The following is a 15,147-nucleotide window of genomic DNA, read 5'->3' as shown; positions in this document are numbered from 1 at the left end:
AGTTGAGTAATTGAAAATAGGACTTTGATTTTGAGTATCTCATAAATCATTACAGTGCTGCTGTCATGGGGCATAATACAAGTGAATTCTTCCTGTGTTAAACTGTTCATTCTTTTTAACTAAAAGGTCCTGGAGTTGAATTTGGGAACTTTGGTTTGGTAGATGTATACAAATAATTTATGATTGATTTTGGTTTCTTTCTTTTTTTAAATTTTGATTTTTCACTGAGAAGCACATAGGCAGACCTCTGAAATCAGTCCCCAGAGAACTGACTTTTAAGAATTGGAGTTTGTAGAGTGAGATTTGGTCATGCCATGCTATAAACTGAAAAGGGGTGTGTGAAGTATTAGACTAGAACATGTGATCACTTATATTTCATTCCTGCCTGGCAGATAGAAGCAAGTTCTAACTAGAAAATATCCTCCTTTCTTCCACTTCGCATTAATCACACAGCCAGCTACTGACTGTTTGTAGAAGTTAGAGTAAAAATGTTATACAAATTAAAAAAAAAGGCATGGCTAGGGCATTCGTCAAGTTGCTTAACTGAAATCTTTTTCTAAAGTAATTGACGCTAAAAGGTATTCTGGTAAACTGTAGATCTTATTCTGATAAACATATTTTTGCTTATCTGAATACTGTTTAACAGGTTCATTTTCATTGTACATCTTGATGAGTTTAGAGGTTATTTGTTGTATAAACTTTACTATACTGCCCTGTAATTCAGGAGATTGCTGTTTCTTAGTATTCAGCCCTAAGCAAAATAGCTAACTTTAAAAGTGTTGTAATGTAGTAGGTATATTGGCCTTACCCATGTTTCAGTAGAAAAGCTTAGGAAGACTAATGAGGTGTAGTAAATCACAGGACCTGGTAAAGCCATTTGTAGACAAACCCAGAAAGTCAAACTGATAGTAAAAGCCGCAGGCAAGAAACTATCTGTAGTATTACTGTTTCTCAGTAAACGCTACTTGGCAAAATAATTGAGGGCAGCTTCTTTTGTATAAATCTATTTATAACTAATTAATAGTCTGACCTATTATACAGGTTATGCCACCAGTATTTTAAGTAAATGTTTGAACTACAGGAATGCAATGATCTTTACGTAAGAAAGTGACTTAAGGTACATGATTTCTGAGGGCATTATGTGCCAAAAAATTAAAATTCTGCACACAGTATTTTATCATTTGCAGAATTTTAAATTTGTTAAATAAATGTGGAGACTCCAGCATGGCATTGGGGAGCACAGGCCATTGGTTGTACAGAAGTGGGAGATCACTGTGCAGCTCCCCCCACAGGACATGGACTCAGTGGTGAAGCTGCACCCAACCCTGATACCACGCATGGACCAGGGCTGCCTCAGAAACACCCCATTGCCCTGTCCCTCTGTGCCAGGTGCACTAGGTGTGGGCAGGCAGGCTCAGGAATGCAGTATCCAAGTGTAGAGGGGCTTAATATGGGGAGATCCAGGTGTGGGTTGAGAGGGTTCTGTGTGGGGTAATCTGGGTGCGGGTCCAGGTGAAGGTGGTTGGCGCTCAGCCCGGGGGGGGTCTTGGTGTGGGGGGATAGAGCTTGGCAGGAGGGTGTGGGGGATTCAGTGTGGGGTTCCAGATGCTGGGGAGTGGGGCTCAGTGGGGTGGGGATCTATGTGAAGTTGGTTAGGGCTTGCTAGGGGATCCGGGTGCAGGTGGCTTGTCGGGGTGGTCCAAGGGGAGTGGGGCTTGTCGGGGGGGTGTTCTGGATGCGGGGGGGTGGGTGAGACTCAGTGGGAGGGTCTGGGTATGAAGGGGTCTGAATGTACAGGGGTTGGGTGGATGGGGGAGCAGCTCCCTGTACAGGAATCCCTCCCACTACAGCTGTGGAGCGATGGGTGCTTGAAACACAAGGGGTGGGGAGAGCTTGCAGAGCATCTTACAGTGGGGGGAGAAATATGGGAGTGGGTCTGACATGGCCCTGGATGCTGTGCTCAGGAAGAAGTAGTCCCATCCTGCCCAGCCCAGCCGGGACTAGCAGCTGAGCCCGGAGCAGGGTAGGAGCCACCAGACAGGTCTTCCCTAGTCCCGCTTCCTGCCACACAATGATTTACTTCTCTGACGGCTGCCTTGGGACCCAAAATATGCTGCTGGGGATGCTTGCATGACCGCTCTTATGGCTTCCCTGTCAGAAAGTCCTTTTTCTGCAAGGAAGCAAAGAAATCTGCAGGGGACATAAATTCTGTGCATGCGCAGTGGTGCAGAATTCCCCCAGGAGTAGTGCATGGATAACTGCCTTGGTATGTTGTTCTTGGTTGTCCATTTGTATTTGTTAGACAATATCAGATCTGTTTAAGGAACCTCTCTTTATGCCCTGGAGAAAAAATAAAATAAAAAAATAGTTTAAAATAGTTTGGGCACTGCTATTACTTACACCAGTGCAATCCCACTGGTTCAGTCAGCAGTAGTACAGGTCTCTACTGCACAGATCTTCTAACAGACAAAGAATACTCAGAAGTTTAGATATGAACTATTGGGATGTACAGGTACATGCAAATGAACTAAAGGGTGTTTCCTGTTGTTGTTACATTGTGCAATTCTAAACCGTCTTTCTTGGAAGTCCTAGAAATTAAAGCTCATAACTCCTGTGTAAATTCACTGTTGCCAAAACCCAAGTCTGTAGTGTGCTCAAAATAATGCAGTAACTAATGCAGTGTGCACATGGCTTTCTTCAGAGCTCTTATTTTTGGAACCTTTTTCAGATTAGTATATATGTAAAGGGTTAGGGCTTATTTTATAGCAGGGTGGATAAAAATCAAAGATTTTTTTTTTAAAAAATTAAATCTGCTTTTTTCCTCAAAAAGCATTTTACAAACAAAATCTGATCTAAAGGTACATTATAGCGCAAAGATATCATCATGGAATAGGGATTACAAATTCTAATTCTACAGTATGAGACAATATATTCATGTAATCTTTAAGAAAAGTTTTGTTAATGAGTTCCAGTAGTCATAGATTAGGGACCCAGTATTATGGGGCTCCAGGGGCTTCTGTATAGATTATTTAGGTTAATCTTTCTATCTACGCAGTGGGACTCGGTGCTCAGATATCATCAGAGATGCTTAGTTTTGCAGTTCTCAAACTGTGGATTTGTGTTTCCAGAGATAACAGCAAAAATGTTATTAAATAATGTATAGAGGTGAAAAATAACAACAGACCGCAACCCTATTGTCCCTCTGCAAATTTGTGTACCCAGAGTCAATCCCTTACCTGTCTCTAAAAGTGTAAAGTTTCAAAAAGTTCACTGAATAGAAGATTGTTGGGGGCAGAATAGATTTGGACAAGGAGAAGAAGTCTGGAGATGGGAAGGACAGGCAGTAGAAACAGAAGTTAAACTGTTGGAGCAGCATATTCCAGAAGTCCTGAGGTCTTTCTGAGAGTAGCCTTCATTGATTTGAGATCTAGCATACCATTCTCTCACTAGAAGGGAAAACCTATAATGGCAGCTTGCAATAAAAGAGACCCAGTTTGGGAATATTTTAATGAAGTTCCTCTACTTGTGGGTAAGACTGGCATGTGTGCAAAATGCAAACAGTGCAAAAAAGAAATGCAAGGCCTGGTCGCCCGAATGAAACAACACATGAGAAGTGCTCATTCTCAGGAAGAGCCTGCTTTGCATCTTCAGGTTAGTAAACTTTTTTATTTCATACTTCTTTCTTAAGGACTGCTTGTCTTACTTCTGGACTATTCTTGAATTCTCATGGTTGAGCAAAAAATATAGTTGTTATTCTATGGTACTAGCATTTTAGATGTAGTTGTGATTAAAAAATAAATAGCTGAAATAGGCAGATCTTCCTTTTTACAATTTCACCTTTAAAGTAGTACTGATCATCAGTGAATGCAATGAGTAATACTAAATGAGCAGTATGGTAATAATAATTAAATAACTGCATTGACTTTTTTTTTTTTAGGAGAATCCATCTTCAACATACAGGATTTTGAAGACTATCCACCTTCAAGATCATCATCATTTTCTATAGTTTCTGAGTTATCTGCCAATGATAGTGTTTCAGTCACATCATGTATGTCACATAGCCACAGTATATCACCTCTAGCAAAAAGGGAAAGAAAAATCTCCATCATCCGGAAACAGCCATAGATAAGCTTGTGATAAGAACTAGCAGATTACAAAAAAATAATTGCCAGGTTTGTTTATGCAACAAACTCTCCTTTCCATATGATTGAGAACCCACACTTCATTAATATGGTTTAGTCATTAAGACCAGGACACAGTCCACACAACAGAGCAGATATCGCAGGCAAATTGCTGGATAAAGTGTATGAAAGAGAAATTGAGCAGTGTGCAAAAGATCTAGAGGGTGAAATTGTTAACCTGAGTCTTGATTGGTGGAGCAGTGTCCACAATGATCCTGTTGTATGTGCTTGTGTGACAACAGAAGAAGGGAATGTCTTCCTTACAGAAACAATTGATGCATCAGGAAATGCGCACACACAGCAGAATACTTACAAGAAGTAGCAGTAAAAGCTATAACAAACTGTAGGGAAAAAATTCAAATGTCTAGTATGCAGTTTGGTCACAGACATTGCTGCAAATGTATCCAAGATGAGAAGAAATTTTGAAGAGAGTCCCAAGCTAATAACATACGGCTGCAGTGCTCATTTGCTGCACCTCCTAGCCAAATACTTCAGTGTTCCAGAAATAAAGGCTAATGTTGTTGAAATTGCAAAATACTTCCCAAACAACCACTTTGCAGTAGCTGCTCTGAAAAAAAACAGGAGGAACCAAGCTAACCCTCCTGCAAGACGTGTGATGGAACCCCGTAGTGGACTGTTCTAAGCACTATATCAAACTGGCCTAATCTGATGACTGTCTGTGAACAAAATCGTGAAAAAATAGATGGCACTGTCACAGCCAAAGTTCTCAATATTGGGCTTAAGAAAAATGCTGAACACATGCTGGGTACCCTGAAGCCTATTTCTGTAGCCTTGAACAACATGCAGGGAAATAGCTGTTTTATTGCTGACACTGTTGAAATTTGGAAGGAGCTGAATGAGACCTTAAAAAGAGAAATACGCAAAAATGACAGAGTTAAATTACAAGCATTGAAAAAACGAATGGGACCAAACGAATGGGGTCGGTCCTGGGGCTGGTTTTGTTCCACATCTTTATTAATGATCTGCCCGATGGGACAGATTGCACCCTCAGCAAGTTCGTGTATGACATTAAGCTGGGGGGAGAGGTAGATACGCTGGAGGGTAGGGATAGGGTCCGGAGTGACTAAACAAGTTGAAGAATTGGGCCAAAAGAAATCTGGTGACTCATCCCCCTTCTCAGTAATCCAGTCACCTTTTCACTGTTAACTCAGCTGATCTCTAGCCTCCCAGCCTGGCTAAACAGTTGTCATTTCAGGAGCCTAGAAGTCTTTCAGTTGTATGCTTGTGTTTTTATCTGGGAAGTCATTGTCTCCTTCTTATATAGACCCTACTGTATTTGAGCGTTATAGGTGTATAAATAAATATTTCACTACACCAGTGTACAATAATTTTGCTCACTGACCATTCACTTACAGGGCTCATAGACATGTAGGTGATATGTAATAATTTTATCTCAAGACAGTTCTTGGAAATTCTTTTAAAGTTTCCAGAAATGTTCACAAGCCTTAGCCAGTGTTAATGGGATTTTAATGGGAACCATCAGGGTAGGCAACTCAAATTTTGTTTTTGTTTTGAATCACTAATCTTTTTTTTTATTTTCTCTCCATTAATGCTTTTTTGGGGGGAAAAGTGGATTTAGTGCAATGAAAAGGTGACAGAAATCTCTGAAGTCCTCTCTCCACAGAAAGGGCACAAATTGGCTAGCATCTTTTCCACTCTGTAAAGACACATTGACAGTATCCACAGCTGTTACTCTGGCACTCTTCAACTGCAATAATAGACTAGATGGAAATCTTAGAATCAATAGTCTCTAAGGCATCAAGAGGTATTTTTTATTAAAAGTTGGTAACAGCTTTTTCTAACATAACTTGAACCTGCTGATTTAAAAAATGGCTGTTACCAAGCTGAATTTTGACATTTAGACCTCACATTTGCAAATAAATGTGGCTGCCAAAATTTCACCAGAAATGTATGTTATATCAACAGTGTGTGTATGGACTTGTCAGCAAATCAATTCAAACTGTTTACCATAATTCCTTTTCAGTCTATTCAGAACAGAAATGAGAAGACGTATACCATGGCGTTAATACCTCTAGCACCCTAATAGTCCACTCTGTATAGCATACAGATATCCTAATGTTAGGAATAAGTTAATCATAACACAAGTTATATTTCCTGTAATATGTGAAATCATTCTTGCATGTTTACTGTGTTTTATAGTACATAATGCTTTGTAGTCAGAGCAGAATTAACATAGGATAGTAATTTTTTTTAGTTAGAGCAACAATAGTTTAGAAGAGGTGGTGGTTTGATACTCATTGGTTAGTTGTAGGTAAACCGTGGAACCAGTAGTAAGTATCGATAGATCCACCCAGTTTCCTGCAATTTCTGCATTATTTGCCAAGAATCAAATAAAGAAGATGTGCGTGAAGCAGGTGAACAAGGATTACATAAAACAAGGCAGGCAACAGTCATTAGAAATTGTTTGAAAGGTACAAAATTCAGAGGCCATTGGCAGAATTCAGTTCATCTTTCTTTCAGAACAGACAGTATCAGTAGTGTGGCATAGACATTGCTATGCCTGATACATAGACAAAGGCAAAATTCAGAGGATATGGAAAGCAAGAGCTTTTGCAACTGATATCATGTGTGGCAAGCTGTAATGATTTCAGTGAAGAGACCAGTGTCCATAATACAAGACAGTCCAGTTCTGTGACACCTACAGACTTGAGATGCTGCATATTTTTGTCAAGAAGTACACTCTTAAACAGACTCACCTGTTCATGCACTCATCTCGAATGTAGTGATAATGAAACTAGTTGTATTTGACCACAAAATGAATGTCCATTAAGTTGGAGTAAATGATCTCGGCTGCTGAAGGCAAGTCCCACCTACCTAGTTACATCCTATTTATGAGGTCTTTCTATGATGGAAAAAGAGCGACTGCACTAAAATTACTGACACAGCCGTGCTTTGGTTTCAAAATAAGCTTCAGTGTACCATCAGTCACGGCCATGTTTTGGAGCTATCTGATGTTTGGCATTGTTATTGCAATCTTGCAAAGGAAACTGACATTGAAACTGTACCCTCTTACATCAGTTGTAGATCTTCATTCAAGCAAAAACTCCAAGCTAATATTGGGGATTTATTTCTGTTCATTTCATTGCCTGAATGGTCTCCTGCTGAGAGACAACCACTCTTCGTTCCAGCCAAGTGTAAATAATCTATCCATCTCACAAATGATGTATTCTTTTTAAGATGATAGCCACTCCCATTTACCATCCCCAGGAGGACATATTTCTGTCACTGGTGCATGTTGCATTGAAAATTTGGGGAGATACTTTGTCACACCTTGGTCAGAAAGTTTTCAGTGTCAGTGGGAATGATGCAGCTCCTCACATTCCACATGGCCTGTACATGTTCCTGCACCTGCTGTATGAAGGCCAATCTCTTGAGGGCTATTCTGATGAAGACACTTTTGAGAAACAAGAAACAGTGAAATTCAAGGTGCATAGTATAGCTCAAGATGTTGCATATGGTGGAAAGAAATGGACACAGAACCATATTTGTCTTGCAACAAGGTCAAGACAATTTGTTAATCTTATTCATCAGGCTGGCCACTCTATTAGTTAAGAAGCAATCCTGAAGATGGAGACAGCCCTAGCATAGAAAACCCTACAAGCTAGGTGCTGAGAATGTTGCTACTGGTCTTCGCAACCTGGTTCCCAGGAAACTTGTTTGATATACAGCTGACAATGTTGACATAAATTATGCTTCTCTGGATGGCAAAAAAAAAAAAATCCATGCAATCCAGGTTGCTGCTTGGCAAAGAGGGCCCAGCCCCTAATCTGATCTTGAATGATCAAAGCCCTCAAACAGCGCACTTAGTGTTCCTGATGCAATTGATGTGATCATAGCAGCCAATATAAGAAATGGTGAAGCTAAGACAATATTAACAGACTGTGTTTGCTAGGAGTGGTACTCTGAATCTGAAGAAAACTGCAAAGCTGCAGTGCAGGAAAGAGCTAATATGGCCTTTATCTTTAAACATCAAAATGAGGAGAATGCAAAGTGTGGATGGACACATTTCAGCCAGTGCACATGACAACAGAACCAGGAATAACTACCATTGGATACTTGCCAATTATTCTAGCCTCTTCCCATAAGCTAGGCACCCTCAATACTGTTGTATGGAGATGCAAACATGTCAGTGTTTGGGTAGTAGTATGTGATTCTAATTATTGTTGAAGCTCTCTACTGTAAACTGGTGGTAGGAAAATGGAACATACCAGAGTACAGAGAGTGACGTATTCCATAATTAGGCAGCCTCCATATCTTCCAGAAACTTAGACCAGCACGCACAGGCTCCAAAGCTAGCAGGTGCCTGGATTGAAAGTTGAGGTTTTGGAGCATGTTATGAATGGCAAGTCATACGTCAGAGCGATGCTGGTCCACAAAATGACATTTCAAGTATTGTGGTATGTATTTCATCCACAACTCTTGGACTTAATAGCAATGCATGATCAAGAGATTAAAGGGGATGTTGTTAAAGCATATCAGGCACATTCTTATGGTAAGCTCTCGTCAGTTTGTACTTCACAAAGATTTCAAAATCTCACCTCTGCAACTAGCAAAGGTGAAGGTAGTGTGAACTTCAGGTTGTGGTGGTAGTACATGTTCAGCAGTGCCCAGAGGGAAGGAAATTGGGAGCTGCCTCTCCACCTTCAAATGAATACTTCTTGCTATATGGCCACACAAAATATGCAAGATAGGGTGCCACCTACGTCATAGAAATGCATCAACTTCCATCTCAAGTGCTCCAGGTTCCCTTGCTGGAACTCCGTGTCGAGAGATCATGACAGAATTTCAACCAAATGACTCCTGATCAGAGCAAGAAAGTAAGTCTTGGTCATGGCTACAATTCCACCTTACTCAGCCCTCACTTTCCAGTGACACCATCGGTTTCTAACATGTCTTGGATTGGATGACTTGGGGAAGGTGAAAAGTACAGAAGCATTTATTTTTAAGATGTGTGGTCCATAACACAGGCAAAGAAGCATGTGCCATTTTGTTCACACACTTGTGGTCATAAGAAACACTACCCCCCACCAAGTAATGCAGGTACTCCCCGTCAGTACCTGGCTTGAGCAGGGGAAGCTAATGATCCAACCAGTGGACCAAATTTGATGATGAGTCCTGGTTATGTGCCACCTGATGCACGCTAAGAAGAATCACTAAGTATCAGGTACATTGGAACAAGGTGGTATCAGTTCTCTATATCTGCATGTGCCTGTATGAACTCATGCTCTCCTTCACCTGCATCGCTGACTTCTGCACCCTGTTGTGCAGCCACAGAGTATTGCCTCTATGCAATCTGCAGATACTGGTGGCAATGGCATGAACCGAGGCACCAGACCTCTGTCCTCCTGTTTCCAGCCCATTGTATTTGGAGGAGAAACTATTGGATTTGGGCAGTGGGTTTGTCTCCAAACTAGTGCCTGGTAGTGAGCTCTGCGCATGTGGAAGAAAAATGCATTACTTGTGGGAGGGTAGTGTTTTTTATGACCTCAAGTGTGTGAACAAAATGGCACATGCTTCTTTGCCTGTGTTGTGGACCATACATCTTAAAAATAAACCTCCCCTGGGGAGCAACAACTTGATACAAACTATAAAAGCATAGCTTTTTAAATAGCATCAGTACATACATTTCATAATATTAATGACCAGCATGATCCAGGCTTTCATTTAAGATCTTACAGGACACTTTAGGGATAGACACTATGAAAATAATGTGTTAAGCATAGTGAGTTTGTCAGGCATGTTAGGACTTGGCTGACAGAGTAACAAGCCCTTTGCCACTGGCACCAGTGGGCCTCTGGTTCATACTAGACAAACAGGAATCATACACAGATGTTCAATATCTTCATCAATGATTTAGATAATGGCATAGAGAATACACTTAAAGTTTGTAGACGATATCAACATGGGAGGGGTTGCTAGTGCTTTGGAAGCTAGGATTAAAATTCAATATGATCTGGGCAAACTGGAGAAGTAAATAAGATGAAATTCATTCAGTAAGGACAAATGCCTAGGTAGGTTTTGGAATCTCCATCATTGGAGATTAAGAGCAAGTTAGACAAACATCTGTCAGGAATGGCCTAGATCAGTGGTCCCCAACCTTTCTGTTGCAATAGCATATTCATGTTCCCAGAAGAGTGTAGCGGGCGCTGAAATGCCGCCGAGAAGTGGCATCATCAAGAAGCAGCGGCATTTTGGTGGCAACGCTTCTTGGCGTTGCTGCTTCTTGGCAGCATTTCGGCAGCGGGTTGTCCAGCGGAAGCGCTCCCTTGTCAATAGGTGGGTGCACATAAATGCCCTGGTGGGTGCCTTGGCACCCGCGAGCACCACGTTGGGGACCACTGGTCTTCCTAACACTAAGTCCTGCAATGAGTGCAGGGGACTGGACTAGATGACCTCTTGAGGTCCCTTCCAGTCCTATCATTCTGTGAAGACTCAGCTGAAGGAACTGGGGCACAGAAGAGCCTTGCCTTCTCCCTAAAGGACACTGACCAAAACGCAGCCCACTGTCTTGGTAGCGGTGAGGACTCTGAGGGAGGGAATTGCATTTAGGTGTTTGCATTTTTTCTATAGATCTGTAACTCTTCAGCTTTCTCTGTGTGTGTGTGCACGCGTATGTACACATATGACTTTTTAAGAAGTTCCTTTGCAAAGCCTGCATTTTTCCTTACTTTAACTGTTAGGTGGTATAAACTGGAGTACCCATGAGAGTGGAGTTCAGGAAAGAGTGTGCGTAGGCTTCTGAAAGAATTTGGTGGGTTAAGCAGACAGCTGAGGGTAGGGTTGACTGCAGGGTCCAGTTTTCCAAGGAGTTGTTCCAGATGGGAATGCTTGAGAGGGCAGAACTAGAAACACTGGACACTGCTCACGTTCAGTTGGTTTGGAAGCACATGGGATCGAAAATTTGGAGCCCAAATCAGCAGACTCGTGACTGTTCAAGTGGGGATTCAGCCAGGGCTGTAACAAATGTATTACCAAAGTTAAGCTATAGTTTAATATTAAACTAAAAATAAAACATTATAACTGTCCTAGAGTAAGAGCTGGAACTGCAGTCCAGGAACCAGATGGTGATGGACTGCTTGTGCAGCACTTCTTGCTAGTGGGCCTCCTTTGGGTTCAAGGAAAGACTCGGGATGCTTCAGAGGATGTCCAAGAAAGTTTATAGTAGGCACTTACGGGATAATATGCTCCCAGCTAAAGTTTTCCTCCTCCTAACCCTCGTAATTAGAGGTTGGCTTTAGCCCAGGATTTTATATAAATTTTAAAATCCTGCTAAGTTCTTGGCTTCAGTATCCTGTTGCAGAGAGGTGCATACTACATATGCATTGTGTGTGGGAATTAATTTCAGCTCTGAATTTGCCAATTTTCCTTTTCAATTAGTTTTTGTATTATGTGACAGTGAAGACCTTCATATGGGTGTTTTGCAGCTTAATCACTTAATGTTTATTAAGTGCTTTAAGAACTCAGGGTGAAAAGTGTGCCAGAAGTATCTTATTTAATTGATACGGTTTTCTAGTGCTATTTCCAGTTTCTTACTTTGGTACCCAGATGGTTTGAGAAGCCTGAATCTTTCATCTTGTATACACATTTTTGTGTGTTAATGATTGGAATGAAGTTTTTTTTATTTAAATGAAGCTAGAAGTTTGTTACAATATATGGATATGTGCCAGTGTGACTTGTCCAGGTAGCACTTAGAGCTCCAAATCTTGCTCTTGAGAGGCTCATACTACGCCTACTTCCTGATGCTTTTAGGTTGCATCTGTTTATTTTTGGAGTCTATATTTTTTTTAATATTTAGTTCTTCTACTTATTTCCAGATTAGCAGATGGCGGCACAGTGTGTAACAAAGGTGGAGCTGACCATCTCCTGCAACAATCTCCTGGATAAAGATGTTGGTTCAAAGTCGGACCCGCTGTGTGTACTTCTCCATAATACAAGTGGGCAACAGTGGTATGAGGTAGAGTATGACACTTTTTTCCTAGAATATTCTTAAAGTACAGTCTGGCTGAGTATTTCTAACAATGAAAATAGTGAGGTACTAGAGTTACTTTCAATAGTTCTTATGACTTACCAACTCTACTAGATCCTTCAGGCCAGAGAGTGTGTGTGTGTATCAATCACGGACATGTAACCTGCTACGGAGCTGCACCGTGCGAGTGGTAATTTTATTTTATCTAGGCTCTTATAATATCTGAGGCTATGGCTACACTACATCTTAAGTTGGTATAAATTATGTCTCTCAGGTGTGAATAAGCCACCCCCTGAGCGACAGAAGTTAAACCTACCTAAGCACCGGTGTGGACAGCGCTATGTCAGCTGAAGAGCTTCTCCCACCAGCATAGCTACCACTGCTTGCAGGGGCTGGAGTAATTAAGTTGATGGGAGAGCTCTCTCCTGTTCCTGTTGGCATAGCTGCACTGCTAGTGCAGACACTCCGCACCGTTATAAGCTCTGTGGTGTACTCATAGTTTAATTTCCTGGAGGGGCCCTGCTCTCTGCAGAGAATAGACGGGCAGGCAGCAGGCCTTCTGGTGTACTGGAGGAGCTAACACAGAAGCAGCAACTGCTCTTGTCTTCTAATGGAATAGTGTGTGCTTGCCCCCAAAACTGCCAGTGTTGCCCTTTCTAATGATTTGATGTCTTCCTGTTCTCGCATTGTTTGTTCTTGTCCAGTGTGATGATTTCATCAGGACTACTAGGTTTTTCAAACATTTCTGAGTTCATCTCTCCCAGCCTTCACTTTGGACAAAATGTTACATTTTATTTATGAAATGTCCAGAAGTGACTGCGTTTCACTGGTGGGAGAACTGATCCTTAAATATGCCTTGTGTACCACACCTGGATTTTGTAAAATTTAGTTTGTAAAGTACTTTCTACTAGGATGAAAGGTGTTCAGAAGTGCATATTATTATACTTGTACCTAGCAGGGCTCTTGGAAGCCTAGCATGAGATGTGAATTGATTTGGCCACCAGCATAGTTGTATGAGCCAGTTGATGAACATCTTGGTAATGTGACTTTTCTATTTGCAGGTTGATCGCACAGAAAGGGTTAAGAATTCCTTGAACCCAAAGTTCGCCAAGAGGTTCCTAATTGATTACTACTTTGAACTGGTTCAGAAGTTTAAATTTGGGATTTATGACATTGACAACAAAACCATTGATCTAAGTGATGATGACTTCCTGGGAGAATTTGAATGCACACTGGGACAAGTGAGTTCAAACAGTGCCTGAGCATGTACTACAGGGAATATGTTTGTGACTGGTTACTCCTGGCCTCCCAGGGTGTCACCTGATGTGCTGCGGTACTACTGAGCCCACCTGTTCCACCAGCCTGGGTTCCCTTACACTGTCCTGCTGAGCCCCGCCTGCAAGCCTCCTCCAGCACACACCCAGCTGCAGACAGACACAGAAATCAGCACTTATGGGAAGGCTTCGGCTTAGGAATGACCCAGCACTAAGTTCACGCCCCCTCTGGAGTGTAAACCCAAAATTGTAGTCTTGCACTGCACAGAGAACTGTACAGTGTAAGCTCTTGAAATTTGCTCCCTTCCTCAGTGTGGAGGAAGATGTCCATAGCTTTCTGCCCCCTCATGTATGAATTCCACAAACTGATTTTAGAGAAAACAAAAACCACGTTTATTAACTGCAAAAGATAGATTTTTAAGTGATAAGGGTTAGCAAACAGATCAAAGCAGATGGTATTGAGCAAATAAAACAAACATGCAAACTAAGCTTAACACACCAAAGAAACTCATTACAAGTAAAAAGAAAAGTACTTGTGGCACCTTAGAGACTGACAAATTTATTTGAGCATAAGCTTTCGTGAGCTACAGCATCCGAATGCATCCAATGAAGTGAGCTGTAGCTCACGAAAGCTTATGCTCAAATAGATTTGTTAGTCTCTAAGGTGCCGACAAGTCCTCCTTTTCTTTTTGCAGATACAGACTAACACAGCTGCTACTCTGAAACCTGTCATTACAAGTAGTAATTTCTCACCCTAAATGTTGTTTTAGGCAGATTGCAGAGGTTCCTGAAGGTAAACTGCTCTTGCTTGCAGTTTAAACTCTAGGTGTTTCTTTCACAGGCCAGACACCTTTTCCAGCCTGGGCTCAGTCCTCCTCTTGCCCCCTCCCTCTCCCCCCACCTTTGTCCTTGTTTCTTAGATGTTTCCAGCTGTCATCCTGGGCAGGGATTCAGTGAATAACAAACCTTGATTACATCCCTCCCCTGCCTGAAATAGGTTTTACATATGGCAGGAATCCTTTGTTTTCCTGTGTGGTTCCTCGCCCCCCATCAGTGGAAAATACTGGTATTCTATCATGGAGTCCAGTGCCAGGTTTCATAATCACATGACCCTGCAGTGTCAAAGCAGCCATGAGTCAAAGGCCGTTTGTAGCATCCCAGAGATTAGCATCTTTAAAGACCCATTGTTCTCCCTAATGGTCCATTGACTTGTCCCCAGCTAGCCAGCCAGACTAATTGCATTCTGTCTGGTGGGCATTCCCCAGGTGCAAACACTTTTGTACTACAGATGTACAGTCTATATTCTTAACTTTAGATACAAAAATGAGACAGGCATACAAATAGGATAATCACATTCAGAAAATCATAACCTTTCTAATGATATCTTACATGTCTGATCTTGGATAAAACATCATAGTTATGCTATAATCATATAATATTTCTATGAAGAATATGGGGTGTAGTGTGTCAATTTTATTACCCACTTTGATTTCTACTAAAACTATGTAATAGTAAGCTTACTTTAAGCTATGCCTCTTTTATATGCATTGACCTATAACCACGCTCATGAGGGGATAGCACTCGTAAGTGAAGAATAAGAGTCTCTGCTAATTTGTCTACACTTAAAATGTTACAGCTACTTACTTATGTGGACTGGAAGAGTTCTCCCATTGGGGTAGGTAAT

The 15,147-nt window shown here is 41.4% G+C and overlaps 1 protein-coding gene across 4 annotated transcripts in view; it reads left to right on the top strand.

The window, feature by feature from the left end:
* CPNE3 (copine 3) overlaps nt 1-15,147 on the top strand; it is a 68,055-nt gene that overhangs the window by 12,955 nt on the left and 39,953 nt on the right. For 3 of the 4 annotated variants that reach the window (XM_077810051.1, XM_077810050.1, XM_077810053.1), the window contains 2 exons: nt 12,038-12,177; nt 13,251-13,430. In XM_077810051.1, the coding sequence (XP_077666177.1) occupies nt 12,046-12,177; nt 13,251-13,430 (312 nt within the window). In that variant the 5' untranslated portion in view covers nt 12,038-12,045. Of the gene's footprint in view, nt 1-8,900; nt 9,041-12,037; nt 12,178-13,250; nt 13,431-15,147 lie in introns of those variants that run through there. The other variant, XM_077810054.1, reaches the window with a different exon arrangement.

Source organism: Eretmochelys imbricata, chromosome 2 (genome assembly GCF_965152235.1).
Source record: "Eretmochelys imbricata isolate rEreImb1 chromosome 2, rEreImb1.hap1, whole genome shotgun sequence".
Classification (NCBI taxonomy): Eukaryota; Metazoa; Chordata; order Testudines; family Cheloniidae; genus Eretmochelys; species Eretmochelys imbricata.
The sequence above is the reverse complement of the archived record's forward strand: the minus strand, read 5'-3'. Positions and strand labels throughout refer to the sequence as shown.